Here is a 22,662-nt window from a genome sequence, read left to right on the forward strand (position 1 = left end):
CCTCTTTGTGTTTATACATCCGGGTCCCTCCTGCTCGCAGCCCATTCCCCCCATTTAGAAGCCATTTTGGACACAGATCAGTAACATGCATGTAAACCCGACCGACCTCCCGACGCTGCGGTGCTATCCTACCAACCAAGTGACTACAACCTCCGAAAGAACACTCGCTTCTCGCCTCGTATGATCCAACCACTTCGCTTCTGCCTTTTGCTCTCCACACCCGATGCAAAATGTTGCCAATACAGACGGAGTAGCGCGCCCGGCAGTCAATTTATCGCCTCGTATCTTTCCGCTGCTCCTAACATTGTTGCGGGAGGATCCATTGACACGCGTTGGTTGCTGTTTGCTGTGTGCTGTCTATAGTGGTAGTCGTGGTGGTGGTGGACGGGAACACGGCTAGGCTTACAGGCCCAGGCGTTCGCGTCTTGTTTTTTTTTTGGGATCCAATATCTACTGATGTTTCGGACTATACCTGAGTTTTAATGTGCGCCAAGGAAATCGGGGGAAATCTTTGTCCTGGTTTTAGCACGGAACATGTCTCTCTCATGGCTCACTTGTTCACTTCTCCTAGGAACTTTATGTGCAGGTAAGCGGGTTTTAATCTTGTATTTATCTAACAGTTTACGTGGAAGTGTTCGGTCGCGTTTCTAGTTTGAATTGGGTACTTTCGGAGAGAGTTTTACGCGCGGTAGTTTGTTCGTTTGCAACTTTGGCGTGGAGACACTGGACAAAACCTGGCGTTCGGATTCCCCTTTCGCTTATAGGTCCTTTCTACATATTTTACCTCGACCACAACCCCCCAATCTTGACTTGTAACACTTTAAAATGAACACAAATGACGTTATTATGATTTTTTTTTTTTTTTAAACGCGTAACTGTTGCATTGCCTCTTCGCCTTTCTTTTCTTTCTTTCTTTCCACCAAATTGTGGCAGAAATAGATGACAACAGCTGCACCAACATCCTGAAACATTATATAGGCTACCTCTTACATAGCACTTGGACTCTTGTTTGTGGTTAGGAACAAGGGGCTTACGAAAACATCCACTCTCTCCGCCCGTTTTTACGCAAATCGATACAAATGGTGAAAGATTTCGAGCGATTTGGTAGCGGTTATATACTGTCAAGTTCGTGTGATCGTTGCAGTTTGGAGAGCAGTTTTATTGGGGCTTTTCCATAACAATTTGGAAGCACGTGAAAGCAAAGGGAACATTGTTTGCGTTTTGGATTTTTGACACCAGTCCAAATGTAATATGAATTGAATACGTTTGCGTAATGGATCAGATGTTTAAGATGTGTTATTTTTAAGCTCAACACTATGATGTATCTATTTCTTTACACTCATTTTGATTTTGGAATATGCTTAATAATGAATTTTGCTTTGTAATATTTGAAGTGTGTTGAAAATAACATGTAACAGGAGGCAACACCAAACAAAATCCTCTAGAAGTTGATTAATATTTTGTTAGGCTACCACTATAGGCTATATCTGTTCAAAATGACTGAATAGAAACCCATTGTAGGTCTAATGACATTTCTATCAGTTCAATTGGTTTAGTTTTCCTGTGTTTTGATATTGGATATTTATAGAGCAATTATATTTACCAATTAAGAAAAATATTGTCCCTTATTGTAGGTCACTATATGGGGAAAAATACAAAAAATTAATTGCAAATGTGTAATATTGTGAATTTATTTGCACTATTATTATTATTATTATTATAGTTAATGTATGTTTTTTGTTGCTAAAATTGTGTCTAATACAAAATTGATATTAACAGACCCTTTTAACTCACTGTGCATTCAAAATACCTGCTTCTACAGCATACCTTTATTTACTTAACCTACATCTTGTGATCAAATTTTCATTGGAGGTGGCCAGCTGTGCGTTGTGCCAAATCTCACTGTGCATGGCCTGGTCTATAATGCCTTTATGGTTTATAGATTAGGGCCCCTGCGACCGCACTATAGTCCTATACGCCTATACCCTCGCATATAAGCTGCTTCCCTTTGAATTTGCTGTTGTTGTGGTGGTGTAAAGCCTCGCTAAGTGACACAGCGAAGGGGGTTGGGTGGATGATCTTGTAGTAAAAGTCCTCCCCGGATCACGTGACCAAGCAGAGATATCAGAAATGCCATCCCGACTCAATGGAGCATTACGCATCTCTCCCTCCCTCTCTCTGCCGCTGGTGCCTTCATTTCCATCCATTCCTATCCCCCTTTCTTTGCCTTATATTGCTTGTGTGGCTGTTCGTTTCGTGCATACCTGGGTGCAATAATGGATACATGCTGGACAACTCTCTCTCTCCACCTCTTTCTGGTTCTTTCTCTCTTTCGCTGTTCTGTGCATGTGTGTTTGTGTGTGCGTAATGGGTTGGTGGGGGTAACATTGGGGGGGATGGGCAGCAGCAGCAGTAGCTCCTATAGGCTGGGATTTAAAGAGACAGGACGCTATTTTTCAAGGCCTCTGCGAACAAAGATCAACGTGAATGTCCGTGGGATGTTGTGAATGGAGTTTTCTATAGGCTTTTTTTTTTTTTTTGAATTTTTTTTGGGGGGCCTTTAATGCATTTTTAGTTGTCAAATCCTTTTATATTTGATGTAATGAGTTGAAACGTGTAAAATCTAACTAATCAAACGGCATTTTTTTTCAAAAGATATATTTTGTTTTAAATGCATAATCGCTATGGCAACATAACATCATTTTTCATCATTGTAAACCTATTGAGATGAGATGATTGAAAAATTAGTGTGAACATTATGTGAAATGACATTTCGGCTGCTTTGGAAAATCTAATTGTCCTTTTTGAAATGGAATTCACCACTGGCCCATTTAGTGTTGTATAGACATATAGTTTGAAATATGTTGTGAGTTCAGTTACTCTTACTAGTTTGTCCTTCATAAAATATCTGGTATTTTAGCTCATAAATATGTTTTCATTAATCTACCCCATTCACAAAAACACAATTTGATCTTTTCAGAAATGTCACACGGCCTTGTTCATCCAGTAAAAGCTAATACGGTAAAACTATTTGTTATGACTTAAATAAATGGTGTTATTCATAAATCCTGCCACAACTAAAGTCATTTATAAAAATGATCTTTTTTTAGTTCAAATTAACCTCACCAGGCCCAAAAGATTTTGCAGTTCCTTTTGCCCTCAATGGTTGATTTTAACAGTTGATTGTGTAATTAGGGTTGCCACTGACAATTACTTTTATGTGTCTGTACTTGACCAATCAAAGAAACTAAATTTATTGCACTTAAGAATATTATAGACAAAGCAATAACATCTCCATGGAGACGAGCAGGTTCACTAGAAAAGTTACATTGTGCACTTTTAATAATCAATCTTTGTGAGAAATCCTCTTTTGGCTTGTGTTTTGTTTTAGTTGAAAGTCTAGATAATGATTAACAGTTATTAAAATAGCCAGTTGTTTTAATAGCCAACTAGTCATGATTATTCTGATTAATCATTCAGGATTTGTTTGTTTTATTTAGGAATAGGACTGTCAAAAGTATTACAAATCTGACTCACCGATAACTACATACTCACTTTAGCAAGTATCAATACTAAAATAGTCATTCACAGGATAGAATCTTTCCTGAATAACTTTAGGATGATCTTGATTTATTATCATCTTGGTATTGGAATCTGTATTGAGTATCAAGTCTATTCCTAAGTATCGAAATTGAGTTTGCAATTTTAGTAACAAGACAACTTTATAACCAAATTTAGAGCAGGAACATTGTCAGTTTTATAAGAAAAGTTTCACAGACCCATTCTGGACAGATCTATACATTTCATTCGTACATTTTGCCATTCATTTGTAGATATAAAAGGCTGATTTATAATAATTTGGCGTAAAGAAAGTCTCATCTTTTTAAAAACGTCATGTCCTTAAGAGTCACGAATATGACAATTATCTAACAGCACAAAAGCCAGTGTCTTTTACTTGTTTTTTTTTTTCCATTCCATTCATTTAAGATGGCTATAATACAATGTTACATAAAATTGGCATGAATGGAAAGGAGCGGACATAAGTTTAAGTCTATAATATCTACCCCCTTTTCACACAAAACACATTAACGGCTCCAACTTATTGAATCCTATTTTTAGTCTGAAATTGATGCTCATTCAGACTCTTTACTTGGAACAAAGATTGAATGACACAGCGAAAGACATTTAGTACACAGCCTCTTTACTACGTGAGGTCTGTTCAAAAAGCTGCCATTAACTGATTTCACATAGAAATGTCTTCCGCATGGACTACGATCTAATTTGTATTAAACGTAGTATTGAAACTTAAAAAAGGTCAAGGCCTGTCACGATCACGAACTTTGAAGGACGCCATATTGCTACAGAGATGTACTGCGATAAACGATAATATTGAAACTACTTTATGCCACTGATACTATAACAATAATCTAAAATAATCCCAGTAAACCATTTTTAAAGAGGCGGTATCATGATGTGGCATGAGCTGTAACAAATAACAGAATGAAGCAATAAATAGATGGCCATAGAAGTTACTTTTTCAACAACTCGTATCGTATTACAGCAAAAATAACAAAAATCTCCCCATTTTTACAAAGAAAGTGGCATTGGAATTGGTATAAAGTATCGAGTCTATTCCTTAGTATCGAAATAGTTTGAAAGTTTAATATCGCAACAGCGTACATTCTCATCCTCTACACAACTACACCAGCTCACCCTTATGTCAAATCACTATATTTTTATCTGTGAACTGCATTTCCCACTCCCAACACTTGTAAATAGCCTAGATATATTTTTATTTTGTGTAACTTTTCAGATTTTTTTCTTTTGTTATTTAAAACTTTATTGATCAACAAGGCAACGTACGTGGGCACATAGGACTAAAGTTCGTTCCTTCGACAAGAAGTCCAAAGAATGGTAGTAAATCCATAAACAACAATAGTAACAAAGCATGTCATCAAAAAAGGGTACAGATATATACATATTTATCGAAGTAGAATAAAGGATAACCAAATGTAAAATGTATATGGATTCTAGCGTGTGTTTTGGCGGCCCTTCACCACCTTAACAGCAACTTTTTTTTCGAGCGTTTTACCACGTTATAGTTGTTTCCCCTTCTCTAGAAGTTGTATTTAACGATATTCATGAATTTTTGAGGAATCTCCCGTATTCAAGATGTCAATACATGTTTTCCCCACCACCAGTACAAACCCACTTACTTCATTCTCATATTTTATTTTCTTAATCAGTGATTCGACAGCGTTGCTTAGTTATTTTGGCACAAATGAAGGAAAAATCTCAGTGTAGTGTAGTGCAGACCATCGTCCAGCAGAGCAGCTCTTTCTTGTGATGACGCTTATGCCTACGTCAGCTCCCTTTGGGCTTTTTTTTGACAGATATTTATTTGGAATATTAATTGTTTCCTTGTATTGTGCGGGATTTCTGTAGCTTGTCATTCATAAACCTACCTAAACTACTTCACAATGGAACTTGAAGACACACACTACATTTTTGCTCATTCAGTTAAACTTGCCGTTGGAATTACAATTGAAACTGTACAGAAAATGGTCTTATCTATCTCTCCATATGTCATTAACCGTTGAATTCAAGAATCCTTATCTCTCAGCCCTGGCATTCCCATAAGGGTCCTCTGTACCATATCATTGTTTTCTAGTTAATTAATTTCTGCCTGTTGTTCCATTTGAAAAGATATGGAGTGAATGGGATTGTGCCAAACTGAACTATTCTGAATCATTTTGTAGCCTTAGAGGAGTTGCCTTCTTACTACAGAGGAATCCCGAACTTGGCTCTGTGCCAGAACCCTGATGAAGTCTGTATCTCGTGGCTCAGAGCAGACTTGAGCTACATATGCCCTCAGTGTCTGTTATTTTTAATAAGAATGATTTATTAAAATGTCGAAACTGCAAGTGTATGGTTTAGAGGTGGCAATTTGTTGGATTAAGAATAGTATTATGAATGTTATTTTGAGAAAGATATGCAAAATTTTAACAATAGGTATAATTTATCAACTCTGTGCTACAGAAATATCTCGTCACAAATATAAATGTATATTTGAAACAAAGTTATGTTGTAATATTTTAGTCAAGGGTTTGTGATGAGCAATATTTCATCATTTTTGTTGGGTAATTTACAGTTCTTTCTTAGTGCTATAATAGAGTTGGTAGATATTAACCTGGCTCATATCAGATTAGTGTAGCCCTCTGAATTGAGTTTCACACATTTATTAATCTGGACTGGGATTTTAATTGGGAAAAGGCGGAACGTCACAACGAAGATTGGAATCTTGACTGGTCAAGGTGTCACAATAGCAGAACAAGTCGAAAAATCAAACTTGTTACATTAATTTGAGAGAAAAACATCTTACCTGCCCACAAATGGACAAAATGTGGTCTTGTGCACGTTTTTCACAGACAAAATGGTCTGTATTTTCGCTCGAATACGCTGAAGTACGTTGTCCCCATGTTTGTTTTGGTTCACTTGAGCACTTCACCTTTGGCTTCCTCACAAACCTCAATGCTACTCTGTCTACTCTGCCAGCCAGCAGCCCCCCGCCCTGTCGACCCAGCGGGAGCATGCCAAGATGGATTCTTGTGAGTTTGTGAACTCCCAAATATTGCAAGAATCCATCTGGCTGTGTAAGGAGATGTGTGTTTGTGTGTATGTATATATATGCATCTATATGTATACGTGTGTGTGTATACTTACACATCGCTGTGAAAAAGTATTTGCCCCCTCACCATTTTCTTACTTTTTCTGCATCTTTGTCTAATATTTAAATTTGCTTGATCTGAAATGGCTAAGCATGACAACGATAACTCACAAGTAAATCAAATCAGCCCTTAAAACTGCATTTTGTGTTTATTAAGAAAAACATCTGAACCTACATGACCCATGTGAAAAAGTAATTGCCCTCTAAACCTAATAACTGGTTGAACCACTCTTAGCAACAACTGCAGTCAAGCGTTTGTGATAACCCGCAATGAGTCTTTCCCATCACTGTGGAGGAATTTTGGCCCCTCTTCTTTACAGAATAGTTTTAAATCGGCCTCATTGGAGGGTTTCTGAGCATGAACCGCCTTTTTAGGGTCATGCCACAGCATCTCTATTGGGTTCAGGTGTGGACTTAAACTACACCACTACAGACCCTCATTTTGTTTAAGCCATTCAGTGGACTTGCTGGTGTGCTTTGGATCATTGTCCTGCTGCAGAATGTGTGTGTATGTATATGTATGTATGTGTATGTGTATATATATATATATATATATATATATATATATATATATATATAAAAAATTTGAACTTGTGTGTTCAAAAGTTAATATCAAAATGATTGTTTTGAAAATGTTTTTCATAGTGCATTCAGTGTAATCAACAAAGTAGTTTTACAGTACTTTAACTTTTGAGCTTGTTCAGGAACTTCAACCAAAATATTTATATTGTGTTGCTGAATTATTATAGTTATCAGAATAAAATGAGGTATGCTTTTTTGTCAATATAACTCTCCCTTATTGACAAATCAGACCATTCAGGCCAAGTACAAAGTATTATTTACACCATTATCAAGATTACAAAAGAGCATTGGTGTTTTGTCCCTTTTGGCTGCCTTCTTGTTTGCCACAGTGAAACAATTGCACAATCATTTGGCACATTTTTTGCTCTGAATACTTGGAGACTGGGTAATGTTGGTTTCCTGCTTAAGAAAACACTAACGGCATTACTGGGTCACATTATATTCAACTCCATCTTCTGGAATAGAGCTGCTAACTTAATGGTTAGTTGGCAACCGGTTGCTGTGCCAAGGACAAAAAACAAACCAAATACTACCTGAGCATGTTTAGTATTAAGCCAAGACTTCATGGGTCCTGGCCGGGGTCCTGGCCGGGGTCCTGGCCGGGGTCCTGGCCGGGGTCCTGGCCGGGGTCCTGGCCGGGGTCCTGGCCGGGGTCCTGGCCGGGGTCCTGGCCGGGTCTCATGTTAGCCCTGATGTAGACTTGATTTGGTTTTTAGTTCCCAGTTTAGCCCCAATGAACTGACTAACTGCAAGGTTACTTTGTTTTTGTAATATCCCATTAATTGCTAGAGATGGAGATTAATGTATCGGCAGAGCTCATTTATTTCATTGAGCCTGTGGAAAAACAGTATTCTTCACTGCCTTGAGTTGAATGAATTTTTAGTCATCACAATATGCCATTGCATACATCATGGAACAAACTATGTAAACAACCAAGAAGTAATAGTCTGAAGACTATTTCAACTGTCCCGGTATATAAACTTAATCACAAAGACTATTGTGAGGAAAAAGATGCCATAATTTTATGAGTAAATGATTATGTATTGGTATTGGTCACATGACCTAGGGCTGCAACAAGTTGATCAATCACAACTCATCAATTATTGAAACAGTTGTCAACTATTTTAGTAATCGAATAATTGGTAACTGGTCCCATCCCTGGTTTGAGACATCACTTTAAACTAGGGTTGATGATTTGGGAAAAATATCTATGGTAATTACGATTGTGCATTGTGATTACAATTAGATGTGAACTAAATCCAATTATTAAAACATAATTTGCACATTTTAAACTCATCCATAAGAATTGACAAAAAAATGAAATACAAACTGACAAACTAATACAAGCATCACATTTCAGAATTTGTTTTTGTAGATTTAAACTATCGTGTTGGCAGCATTTATGCAGGTTTAAAACAGTAGATTTTGTCATTTGCGGAGGATATTATGGTACTTCAAAATTAGCAATTTGTTAATTGCGCCCATTTAAATTTTAATTCGATAGCGATTAACCTTGCAGCCCTACTTCAAACTTCAAAACTTTATGTATGTTTACAACTTTTTTTAAATCAAAGTTCTAAACTAAACTTTTGCTCTTCTGCTTGTTTTGTAGGCTACAGTCTGGGAGAGGTGGAGACACGGGAGTGTGTATACTACAATGATAACTGGCGGACGGAGCGGACCAATCAGAGCGGCTTTGAGAGATGTGAGGGTGAGAAGGACAAGCGTCTGCACTGCTACGCCTCGTGGCTCAACTCCTCAGGGACCATCAAACTGGTGAAGAAGGGCTGCTGGCTCGATGACTTCAACTGCTATGACAGGTTAGGCCACTGGAAACATAGCATTAGCAAATTACATACAGTGCAGTGCATACAGTTACATAACGATATATTAGCAAGGACGATAGCAGTTATTGCAAATGTTCACTATTGCCAATTTTAATTTGCATGACATTTTTGGCAACTAAATGTCGACTAATGTAGTGTTTTGGTACTACATTTAGTCATGTACTCTACCAGTGAAAAGTTTGGATACACTTTCTCATTTTTTATTTTTATTATTTATTTATTTATTTATTTATTTTTTATTTCCATTCTTATTTACATTGTAGATTCTAACTGAAACCATCAACACTATTTTTTTCTTACTACATTCTATGTGTGTTCATTCATAAACTGTTTTCTATACAAAAAAATTAAGAAAAAGTCACTCTTTGCTTTGAACATTGCTTTGCACCATTTCAGGCAACTTCATGTCCAAACTTTAGAATGTCATTTAAAAAAAAAAAAGGTACTTTCTTTTATATTACCATGTCGTCTTATATCTGTGTAATCCCTCTGTCGTCCAGGTAGGTTCCATAGTGGTCCATGGGTGTCTAATCTATGTGGATATACTAGATACAGCTCATTATCATTCTACGCTATTCGATAAAGGTTGAGTTCTGTCCTGTGATTGACTTTTTTAAGTATTGATAGCCATTCAAATGAATATCTAGTTTGGACACTAGTTTTGGTATCGATTAGTACCGTAAATTTCGGATTATAAGCCGCTACTTTTTTTCCACGCTTTGAACCCTGCGGCTTTTACAGCAGTGCGGCTTATATATGGAATTTTACTGGATAACGGCCCCTGGGGGGCGCTCTCTAGCTGTAAACGTAAAAGTGAGACAGACGTGGGGAAAGATTCTGCTCTGAAGAATTCACTAGTTTTGATTTTGAACGATCATTTTGCGCATCATGAAATGGATATGATGCAGTTTTTAAGATAAAGAAACAGAAAGGAAACAGAGCAGGGGTCGGCCTTTAACACGCAAAGAGCCATTTGGACCCACTTTCCACGTAAAATAAAACACTGGGAGCCGCAAATACTTTTTGACATCTAAAATGAAGATAACACTGTATAATAACAATAATGTAACGGAATAATGTAGGTTTTACTTTCACGGACAAGCCTTCTACACGTGGCAGATAAATATGGCAAAAACAACTTAAGTGCATTAAAAAAATACAACTCACCAAACCGCTGCATCATGCATCGCGCTGATTATGTGATTATGTCTACTCTACTCCGCAGTTTCTTTAAAAAAACAACAACAAAAAAACTCGTAGCGTATCGTTTAATCCCAGGTGCTTATTCTCCATGTGCCAAAGCAGTTTTGAAGGTTTCATTGCCTTATTTGCTTTTCCCGTATGTTACGCAGAGCGGACTGTGCGCGTGAGTCACCTGCAGCGACAAACCCAGATTTTAAGTAGGCATTGTCTGTTAAATTTATCTTTCTTTTTCTTGGAGATCGTAGTCTCCTCTTCTGGCTCCTCAGTTGTCCTTTCCCCCTTTGTTAAAAGCTCTCCAAAGACTTTTGTTTTGGCTCATTTTCACTCGCTTGTGGCTCTAGTTTTGTGCGTCGTGTCTGATGTGTTATACGTGAAACGTCATCGCGGAGACAAGAGCAGATAATAAACTTGCTACTACATCAAATAGATTTCTGTGGCGATTTCCAGCAGGATTTTCATGATACATCTACGGACGAGCTTATTAGTGTGTCATTAGGGACGGGCCAAAGTTGCTCCTGACCCCTGTGCGCACAACGTCTGAAAATCAGGGCTCTTTACGCAGGACTGTGAGCTGTGTGTGTGTCAGTTCCCAAGCCACGCAGAGCCGCAGTATAAGGCTGAAAGAGGCGCATACGGCTCCGGAGCCGCGAGTTGCCGACCCCTGAAATAGAGCCACTGCACGTAAGCTCGACATCAATGAATCCAACTTGGTCAATGTAAAAAGACGACAAAAGTTTTCAGAGGAAATAAAAGCAGATTTTCCGTGTTGGTGCAGCTTTATTTTATAAACCTGCAGATGTGTTCATCCCGTGTTGATGTCGTGTTGGTGCCAATTTTCAGGCACAGTTTAAAAAAAAGCGTGTCGGTGCAGCGTCTTTCTGTGTAAATATCTCATGTTACAATATGAAAACCTGCGGCTTTTATTCAGGTGCGGCTTATATATGTACAAAATTGATTTTTTCTTCAAATTTAGCTGGTGCGGCTTATATCAAGGTGCGCTCTGTAGTCCGAAATTTACGGTATCTGATTTTCAATACTTTTGGCAACCCTAACCATAATAACCACAATACATAATTCCGTCAGTATTTCTAATCTCAACTTCTCCAAACCATTTCTCATTTGTCCCCTTACAAACAGTCCAAGAATGTCACCAAAATCTATTATTGTAAATGTCTTCCCATCAAGCAGACAAGCCTACTCAGATTAAAACATGACATTATTCATTGACATTGAAGTAAATATGTCCAAGTGTAATCTGCTCTGGTTTAGTCTCTGCATAATCCTCTTTGTGCATTATGTCTATAGGAACAATTTTTCAAAGATGACATTTAAATATACAACTCACATATACTTTTAAATTCATTGTGCTTTTGATGTGATTTTTATTTTATTTTTTTTAAGTATGGTTTTGCAATGACCGTTTTGCAATCTAGTGCAGTAATGTAGTATCTAAGCAGGAGGGAACACGTTATTAGACAAACAAATTCAGTGCCAGTTTACGTTCATGGACCCTATACGTGCGTGCAAAACTGTATGTTGTAATTTAAACTATAATTACCAACGTCAGCTGCTGTTTAAGTTGGCTTTTGATACTATGCAGCTGATGTCATCAACATTCCCTGTGTGATGCTAACTGGAGGTACTGCTCGGTCTGAAGCTCTGTGTTAAAACAAAGCTTAACAAAGATTTAAGTCCAATTTGAGTAATAATCTGACCAAATAGAATTGATTATGAAATACAACCTGTGAGCTGATTTGCATTGTTTAACAAAGTCTATCTCAAAGAATATTACATCTAAAGGCAACAGTTTTTCAGTTAGTCATTCTCACCTTTTTGTGGAAATGAGGCTCCTAAAAATGTGGTGTTTAAATCAATGTATTTGTTTTTTTTATTGAGTTTTCAGACCCTTAAAGCTTTTTGATAGTGTTTGCTAATGTGTGCGTAGTGTCACCATGGTGAGATTCTGCCATAGACACGCATGCTGTACCCCCCCCAATGTGACGTCACTGCAAATTATCAATAAGGCTACAAGTAGGGCGGGACATTATTGACAAAAAGCAAGCATTTATTTATTTTTCCATTTTAATATAAACATTTTACATTAATTTTACTATATTTTTAGTGCATCGATAATGTGCTAAATGGACCTGTAAACAGTTTGACTGAGATTCAGGTCAAGCACAAAACACATGAATGGACCATAAAGTTGACCACCAAAAGGCAGAAACATCACTTAATACCTTTTGTTCCTCAGTAACATTTCTATTGATTGATTGATTGATTGATTTATTTATTTATTTTTGTTTTAATCAGTCTTTGTAGGGCTTGTGTGGTTTTAGTTATAGACAGTATACTCTTTTTTTGCTTTAACCTCCAAAACAATGATTACAATATTATGTTTTTTGATGAATTTCACTCCCATTGCTGCAATATATTGTGCATTTAGAAAGGCCCCACTTTGTTCATTTTGAAGACAATTATTTAGGTTACATAACTTCTTCTGCAAACTGTCATGACTTTTAATGTAAATGTAAACCTGCTGTCCCTGTAGTTTTGTCCTCTAGAAACATACATGTAATTTTTTTTATATGATTTGTATTAGCTTAGCAGTTTATATTTTAATCTTCTCTAGGAGGGTCAAAAGCATCAAAAATAAGATACTACCATAAATTTCGGACTATAAGCCGCTACTTTTTTCCCACGCTTTGAACCCTGCGGCCTATACAGCAGTGCGGCTTATTTATGGAATTTTTACTGGATAACGGCCCCTGGGGGGCGCTCTCTAGCTGTAAACGTAAAAGTGAGACAGACGTGGGGAACGATTCTGCTCTGAAGAATTCACTAGTTTTGATTTTGAACGATCATTTTGCGCATCATGAAATGGATATGATGCAGTTTTTAAGATAAAGAAGGAAATAGAGCAGGGTTCGGCCTTTAACACGCAAAGAGCCATTTGGACCCACTTTCCACGTAAAATAAAACACTGGGAGCCGCAAATACTTTTTGACATCTAAAATGAAGATAACACTGTGTATAACAACAATAATGTAACAGAATAATGTAGGTTTTATTTTCACGGACAAGCCTTCTACACGTGGCAGATAAATATGGCAAAAATAACTTAAGTGCATAAAAAAATACAACTCACCAAACCGCTGCATCAGTGTGAGCCCTGCGCTGATTATGTGATTATGTCTACTCTGCTCCGCAGTTTCTTTAAAAAAAACCAAAAAAAAAAACCAAAACTCTAAAGGCGTATCGTTTAATCCCAGGTGCTTATTCTCCATGTGCCAAAGCAGTTGTGAAGGTTTCATTGCCTCATTTGCTTTTCCCGCATATTACGCAGAGCGGATTGTGCGTGAGAGTCACCTGCAGCGACAAACCCAGATTTTAAGTAGGCATTGTCTGTTAAATTTATCTTTCTTTTTCTTGGAGGTCGTAGTCTCCTCTTCTGGCTCCTCAGTTGTCCTTTTTGCCTTTGTTAAAAGCTCTCCAAAGACTTTTGTTTTGGCTCATTTTTTACGCAGGACAGTGAGCTGTGTCTGTGTCGGTGAGACGTGAGCGGTGTTTGTTTTGAACATTGTTCCGAGTGTGACGCTTATTTTGAGCAACGAAAAATAAGAAAATATAATTTTATTTTAAGATCATAATAATCTTCCAATTTAAACTACAACAAAAAAGAGCTAACACAAATAAAATACACTTCAATTAAATACTTAATTTATTTTCCCAAGCCACGCAGGCTGAAAGAGGCGCATGCGGCTTTGGTGCCGCGGGTTTCCGACCCCTGAAATAGAGCCACTGCACGTGAGCTTGGCATCAATGAATCCAACTTGGACAATGTAAAAAGACGACAAAAGTTTTCAGAGGAAATAAAAGCAGATTTTCCGTGTTGGTGCAGCTTTATTTTCTAAACCTGCAGATGTGTTCATCCCGTGTTGATGTCGTGTTGGTGCCAATTTTCAGGCAGGTGTCCGTGCACCGTCTTTCTGTGTAAATATCTCATGTTACAATATGAAAACCTGTGGCTTATATTCAGGTGCGGCTTATATATGGACAAAATTGATTTTCTCTTCAAATTTAGCTGGTGTGGCTTATATTCAGGTGCGCTCTGTAGTCCGAAATTTACGGTAATCAATTCTAAAGGTAGTATCGAAACCAGATACTCATTTGAGCAGGTATTGATACTAAAAAAGTCACATTCACAGTACAGAAATGAACCTTTAATGAATAGTTTAGAATGATCTTGAGCAAGTATAGAACAAGAAGAAGTCTAAGACCACAGAGACTAGTATACACCCATGGACTACTATAGAACATATCTGGACAACTGAGGGATTACACAGATATAAGGCCACATGGTAATATAAAAGACAGTACTATGATTTAATGTTAAAAATGACATTCTATTGTCTAGTTTTTATTATCATGGTGCTATCGGAATCAGTATTGAGCATCAAGTGTATTCCTTTCTATATGTTTAAAATGTGGAGTGTTTTCAAATGTGCACTTTGTACAGCATGAATCTAGTATTAAAAATGAAAAAAAAAAAAAAAAAATCAATATCCAAACCCCCAATATCTATTTTAGTGCACCACTAAACAAAAAAATAATTAGTTTTCAAGGATTTGAAATTGTAACTCAACTTTAAATATGGCTTGAGAAGAGCTCTGCTAATTTTACTATGTCTATTACCCAAGGTTATTCAATATATTTTGCTTGTTTTGGCTGTGACCAGTTCATTGCATTACAATTAGACTAGCTAGCATTAGATTTAATTATATTGTAAAGGTATGTTGTCGTAGCTAATGTATGTTTAGCATCTTTATTTAGAATTAGAAATGACATAATGTAATATTTTTAGTCTTTTTAAACTCTGTGTCCGGGAACTTGTGCAACTGAGCTGTGTGTAAATATAGAGCGGTCAGTGCTGCTGCCCTACGGCTGTTTAAGATACTGACAGAAAGTGAGAGCAGGGTGGGTGGGGGGAGTGAGTGACTGAGGGAGACTGGAAGGGAGAGAGGGGAACTTAACCTCAACAATGACATTAACAAGCCCATTTTTTGCACATTCATACCCTAACTCCTAACCGTAACCTCTTAATTAAGGAGTTAATGAGCCTAAGCCTACTAAAACTAGTATTGAAACTGGACGCTCATTTGAACAAGCATTGATACTGAAAAAAAAAAAAAGACAAACTGGATAAAATTTAGTGAAATACCATTATGTGTTGAAAATTACAATTGTCTGAAAGAGCTTTTAAAATGATCATTTGGGTACTAAGTTCACTCTAAAACATTTGTCCAGTTTATGGATTCTTACACAGATATTGTTTGGATATCAAGATCACTATTGAGTATTGAGTCATTCTTTAGTATCGAAATTGAGTTTGACGTTTTAGGATTATTTCTGAGTAGTGTTGTCACAATAGTAATGACTTCTTGCCTCTGTTTTTTAGGCAGGAGTGTGTGTCCATGGAGGAGAACCCACAAGTCTTCTTCTGCTGCTGTGAGGGAAACTACTGTAACGAGCGCTTCACGCACCTCCCAGATGTCATCGGCACCGGCAACCGAGGTCAGTGCAAACCCCGTGTAGTCCAGCACTCGCACTATTTCAACTACTTTGGCAAGTTGAGACAAGACACTGCATTGCATTGAACATTGAACACATCTATTTTGGACAACACTTGTCCAAAACACAGAAGATTATCGTAAACCAGTGACTATTGGGTTGGTGGGATATGGTTAACCCAATATCCAGATTGTAATTGATTCTATAAAGCTACTATACTTTATACTGAAAAATACATTTCTCTGCCTTGATTAATATATTTAAAGATTAAGATTTTCAATGGCAACCCCAATAACGAATAAAATAAAAAATAAAAAATCCTACACATGATGATGAACAATTTGAACAAAACTCAAAAGGTGAAACTACAAATGCCTTTTGAGATATTTTTCCTGTACACTATTGATGATAACAATGGTGCTCTTGTTGCCATGTTGAATCTATCCTCCATCTATTACCTAGGAAACCAGCTCCTTGGTTCTTGTTTGAATCTTCACTGAATGAGCTTTGTGTCAATTCACTCATACACCTCACTGAAGGCATCAAAACTACGGTTGAATTTTTGACTGTTTGAATTTATTTTTGTGTCTTGCTTACAAAGAACGCCGAGCCCATTAATGGACTTATAAGACACTATTAACAAAAAACTATAGTCCAGACATGTGGGGCTTTACATAGAAATGATGCAAACTTATTAACATTAGAATTAAACAACCATTTCATCTTGTCATTGTCATTACACCAGAACATATCGGGGCATTGGGTGAACATTTCATCAAATAAAGGATTTCTAAATTCGTCATAAAATGGGCAATACAACAAAAACTATGAATGAACACACATGCAATGCAGTAAACAAAAAAATAAACTCTAAAATCTAAAAGTTTTGAGTTATTTTGAGTTTTAAAAATAGCCACCCTTTGCTATAATATTATTTCACTTTTTTTTCTTTTTCTTCCCCCACACCCCTTTCTTGTCTTCCCCTTTCAGTGAAGATCCGGCCTCCCCCTCGCGTACCCTCCCTGTTGAATGTATTAGTGTATTCTCTGCTGCCTCTGTGCGTGCTGTCCTTGGCCCTGGTACTGGCCTTGTGGATGTACCGCCACCGCAAACCTCCGTACGGCCATGTCGATCTCAGTGAGGTGAGCAACGCGGCTGTGGAGGGTGATGTAAAGGGACAGTGCAGCAAATGAATGAGAATATATCCGTCTACTACTACGCTTATTACTGCTACTATGAAAGGGACAGTGGAAGAAATGAATGATTATGTATACGTTTCATATTTGTAGTGGTAAATTTCAAATGATGTAACATTTTATTACCTACAGCAGGTACTATAGATACTACTACGAATACTACTACCAAGACCACTACCGAGACTACTACGAATACTACTATTACTACTAAGACTACTATGAATACCACTACTACTATGAAGAATACTACGATTGATTTTATTACATAAGGCTGTACAATATTTTTCAAGCCTCGTTTTTATTTTTCATTTTTTCTTTGGTTTACTTTCATGTTTTCAATTTTGTGATAAAGGATCTTACAACGTCTGTTTTTTACATCCAGGATCCTGGGCCAACTCCTCCCTCTCCTCTCGTTGGCTTGAAACCACTGCAGTTGCTGGAGATCAAAGCTAGGGGGCGATTTGGGTGTGTCTGGAAGGCCCAGCTGATGAGTGAATACGTCGCTGTCAAGATCTTTCCTGTTCAGGTACAATACGCTAGACCAGACCCGATCAAGGGGACCCATTTATGAACCCTACCCATGCTTTTATATGGGTTGATTTTAAAGTGGAACTAAACACTATATCCAGTTTTCTACTACTAAACTGTGTATATGGTGTTTAAATTATTTTTCTAGTCATTATTTGCAACTTAATAGGCAACAATTTGTAGCTTTCTGTTCAAAAATGCCCAAGTCGAAGTATGTGCTATCTCTAGTGGCCTCTGCATTTTCCAGTAGTTGGTGACATTACAAAAGACTGCCCTGTTTAAATCAAATGTTTCTGATTACAAACACCTGGCTGTGTTTGCAAGTGTGGATGATTTGTGTTCAGTCTTTTATCAATGTTTTTGCTCCTGGGGTTGTGTACTCTTAACAGAATCCTACTTTTTAAATATGTTTAGCAAATAATGACAATTGCAAGTCGATTTTCACCAAATCATGTTTTAATAATATTTTTTGTTTCCAGGACAAGCAGTCGTGGCAGAATGAGCGGGACATTTTCCTGACTCCTGGGATGAGACATGAGAATATCCTGCGTTACATCGCAGCGGAAAAACATGGATCAAACCTTGAGACAGAGCTCTGGCTGATAACGGAGTTTCATGAAAGGGTGAGTGCATCGTTATGAGATTCTGAAGGTCTTATATTATGCAAATTAACTCTTATGAGCTTTTAGCCATGTTGGAATGTTGTTACCTCATCGAAAACATACCTGAAGTTGTTTTGTTTCATTCACGCATGTTTGAGTAATACTGGATTATTAGAATATCTGCCTCCCCAAAGCTCAAAATGCTCTGTTCCACCTGGTGATGTCATTTAGTGGTAGTTTTAAGCTGGTATTTGTTGACACCTAATCAGTGTTGGAGTTGCATGCAGTAGCTGGAAAGACACATTTTTTTGGAAGGCAAATCAAGATGGAAGATTGAAATTTCACAAAAAGCATATTGTTGATAAAATCCTGTTCTAAAATGCCTATACCATACTATGTTTAACCACCACCAATCGCAAAATCACTTTCATACACAGGCAAATGCTGTGAGTGGTGTCTTGCCTAAGGAGTGTCGTCATACAAATTCAGTTGCAGGACATAATGTCTATAGATTTTGCTAGTTTGCTTTATTTCAAAATGTTTGTTTATAAGGTTGTCGAAAATCTGAAACTAATCAATACTAAAACTAGTATTCACATTCACAGGACAGGATTGAACCTTTCCTGAATAGCTTTAGAATGATCTTATACTTATACAACTCATTGATTACACAGATATGAAACCACATAGTAATATAAAAGAAAGTACTGTAACTTAATGTTGAAAATCACATTCCATTATCTCTATCTATTATCGTAGTATCCTTAGTATTGAAATGGTGTTTGAAATGTTAGTATCGCGACAACACTAATTTGTTATACTTAAAATTCTTAAAAACAATAACTAAACAAAAATGGCATTCAAGACCAATTCAAAACACTGTTACCAACATTATAGCCACAAGACTGAACTAGAACTCTGTGCTCCTATACGCTCCAACATATAACACTCTATATATGATTTGGGCTTTAGCGCTTAACAGAAATGCCTTTGTTTTTCCAATAACGTTCCACCTTTATTTACCTCACCGTGGAGGACACTGGCGTTATTAAAGGGGGATTTTTATTACCACATGGTGTACAGTGAAATGTAATGTATAGCGAGATGCGCAGATTTACGGCTAGCACTAACACACAGTCTCTGCTTGAAATAATGGCGTAATTTTCTCGTGTCTTGATAAAATTGCAATTAGACGACAAGGTGGGGTTGTTTATTTGTCTTGTCAACAAAGGTATTAACGCATTAAAACGAGATCGAGCGGTAATTGTCGTAAACTGCAAATGGGAATACAGGGAACGTGTAATGCGTTTGAGGCCTGTCCTGGTACCACCTTATCACTCCTACTGACACTTTTGTATTTATAATGCAGGTACATGTGTCATCAAATTAAAGCTTTTTATTTATGTTTCTAATACACTTAATGCAATTAGATGACGGTGTTGACAAATGTGTAATATTTTAGACGGAATTTTAATGTAGGAGCAAAGTGGAATCAGTGAATGTATTGAAGACGTGGAAAATGTCTTGGTTCTTGTAAATAGGGTTGTCAGAAGTATCAAAAATCAGATACTAATCGCTACAAAAACCTAGTATTGAGACTAGATACACATTTGAGCAGGTATTGATACTAAATTCACATTCGTGGTGGTGTAATCTGTATTGAATCTGGAGTTTATTCCTTAGTATCGAAATAGAGTTTGAAATTTTAGTATCTTGACAACACTCGTATGAATACCCCCTGTCTTTGGGCAAGGCGGTGTCATTTTATGTCACCAGGTCTTAATCTGACTGGGGCAGAGGTACTACAGTCCATATTCATCCCAGTCGCCTCTGATCAGTGAGAACAGGCTGGTTCATGCTGTGGGCACAATTTTGTCAGTACATCTGAAAAAACACTCCTAGCTACTCGCTGTATTCATTTCCTTTTTCCCCAAGTAAATATTTATTTACATGACGAACACAACGAAGAGAAGAGATAAGAGAACCTTTATCTGTGCTACAATGGAGAAAGATGAAGTAAAAAGTAATGTATTAAAATAAGATGCAGTCAAGACAAATTATTTGGCAACTGGGTATGCAAATTCATGCATAAATATTTTGCTAAACTCCTCAAATCAAAATTCTGAATTCAAGACGCTTAAACCTAGGCTAGATATGCGTTTTGTGGTGTTTTTTTTTTTGTTTTTTTTTTTTTTGCTTTCATGAAAATAATGAATCTTTTATTAAACACATTTACGGATTTTTCTTTGCAGGGCTCCCTCACAGACCACTTGAAGGGGAACTCTGTGTCGTGGGCAGAGTTGTGTCACATTGCTGAGACCATGTCCCGTGGCCTGGCCTATCTCCACGAGGACATTCCCAGCTACAAGGGAGAGGGCCCCAAACCCACCATCGCTCACAGGTACAAAAGGGGGTGCTATTGTGCATGCGTGTGTGTAAAACCGAAGATACTGTTTTGATTCAGCAAAAGATAATGCTACTGAAAGGCTACACATTGTTATAAATTGAAGTTTAATTATTAGTATTCATGGGTTTCAGCTACCTATATATGGTGCCATTTCTGGTCCAAAGATCTAATATTTATAGTTTTGAATTATTAATCGCTATGGTAACGGTCTTCAGTCTTGATAATTCTGAAACCTATGAATACTCTGCTCATTATTATGTTGCATCCTAAATAAATATATTTTTTGTTGCAAAGAAATAATATATGAACAACTACAAAATTCCCAATTCTGCTTTCCATGCATCCTTATACTTTGATCATTGGGGATACTGGGGCCAAACATATTTAAATACAATTATTATAGATTCTTACTATTCAGTACATTCCAGCATCATTGGTTACACTCCACTGGTGTGAAAATGTATGCCCCATTATAGTATTATTAAACTGTATAAACTACACATCTTCTTGCTATAAATCTAAATGCTTTTCAAGATGACATCTATAAAAACTTAAAGACCTGATATGACTTTTATATTATATACTGTTTGATTTTCCATAATATTTGATTGAGAATTTGGCCTTCTGAGGCTTCAATAGCAGTAACAAATTATCCCTGTAGCTTCTGCTAATGTCCACATATGAAATTAAATGTCCAATCTGTAAAATATGTTTGTACTTGTTGTAAAATTCATGATCCCTGAACACTACTTGGCTTCTTTTCAGAAATGTTGGCCTTGAAATGCCTGTAATTCTTAAAAAGCAGCTTCCTAGAGAACTAACGTTCACTCAGTCCTTATTAGTCTTGTTTCCAGATTCTTTTGCTTTCAGTTTAATTTCTGTTGAATTTACTCACTATATAAAGATTGATGCAAATAGAAAATGCAAATATAATACTGATACTGTAACACTTTTAGTCAGCACACTATGTAACTATGTAAAATTGAAAAGTTAAGTTACTTCAAAATAATATTACTTGAGTAGAAGTAGTAAGTAGTAAGTAGTGGTCCATCTACCTTGGGGAAAAATACATGCATTTCTACTGTGAGCAGGGTTGCCTCTCCACAAAACCGACATGTAACCTGGCCAACTGGCAACAGGTGACTGACCATCTGCTAGAAAAGTTGTGTACTTTAAGTAGACTGTTACTTGATAATTGATTTTCAACAGTGATTTGTAAGTCTGTATTCTTTCAGTGTAAAACAAGTTGCATTAAAGGGATTCAGTTCAGTCAGTCAACATATATTTGTTTGAAAAAATAACTATATGTCACTGTTGTTTCAAATCCATAAATCTGTTACACTTGTGAATAAATTAAAATAAGCAGTTCTCATTATGAAAATGTTATGCAAATAATAGTTAGCGTGTCAGCTTTACTGTCAGTGTGCATTTCTGATCACACTGTTAATGAATGCCAGCTCTTTGAAGCCTGTAGATTAAGTATGCATGAGTATATAAATGATAAAACAACAGCTGGCGTACATGCTAAGATAAATGTCTCCACAAAGACTCAATTCTAATGACTTTGTTTCAATGTGAAATCTGCAGAGACTTCAAGAGTAAGAATGTGATGCTGCGCGATGATCTGACGGCTGTGATTGGGGACTTTGGGCTGGCTGTGCGATTTGAGCCAGGGAAACCTCCAGGAGACACACATGGACAGGTAGGAGGGTATTATGGCTTTAAGCAATGAATGATGCAAAGGGTGCTACACATGTATTTCTCAAAACTTTATTTAGTAACTTTTTACAACAGTATCAACATCAGTAGAATCATGTATAAAGGAGTAAAATAATTTGTACCTTTTCTTCCACATCCATGCTCATCCAAGTGTCTTATATTAAGTTTTGAGTTATTGTGATATTAGTGTCTTCTTACGGTGCACCCACACTAGCCCAATTGATCCGTGCCCAAGCACAGATAGCTCCTACAGTGCTGTGCATTTGTCCAGTTTAAATGC

The 22,662-nt window shown here is 37.0% G+C and overlaps 1 protein-coding gene across 1 annotated transcript in view; it reads left to right on the forward strand.

Annotated features, from left to right (window-relative positions):
- Positions 1 to 66: 66 nt before the first annotated feature.
- Positions 67 to 22,662, forward strand: part of LOC117384875 (activin receptor type-2B-like) — a 34,780-nt gene continuing 12,184 nt past the window's right edge. Inside the window, exons 1-8 of the mRNA XM_033982034.2 lie at positions 67 to 586; positions 8,922 to 9,129; positions 15,818 to 15,933; positions 16,921 to 17,072; positions 17,509 to 17,652; positions 18,134 to 18,277; positions 20,509 to 20,657; positions 22,251 to 22,365. Of these exons, the coding sequence (XP_033837925.1) occupies positions 535 to 586; positions 8,922 to 9,129; positions 15,818 to 15,933; positions 16,921 to 17,072; positions 17,509 to 17,652; positions 18,134 to 18,277; positions 20,509 to 20,657; positions 22,251 to 22,365 (1,080 nt within the window). The 5' untranslated portion in view covers positions 67 to 534. The remainder of the gene's footprint in view (positions 587 to 8,921; positions 9,130 to 15,817; positions 15,934 to 16,920; positions 17,073 to 17,508; positions 17,653 to 18,133; positions 18,278 to 20,508; positions 20,658 to 22,250; positions 22,366 to 22,662) is intronic.

This window comes from Periophthalmus magnuspinnatus, chromosome 17 (assembly GCF_009829125.3).
Source record: "Periophthalmus magnuspinnatus isolate fPerMag1 chromosome 17, fPerMag1.2.pri, whole genome shotgun sequence".
Taxonomy (NCBI): Eukaryota; Metazoa; Chordata; class Actinopteri; order Gobiiformes; family Gobiidae; genus Periophthalmus; species Periophthalmus magnuspinnatus.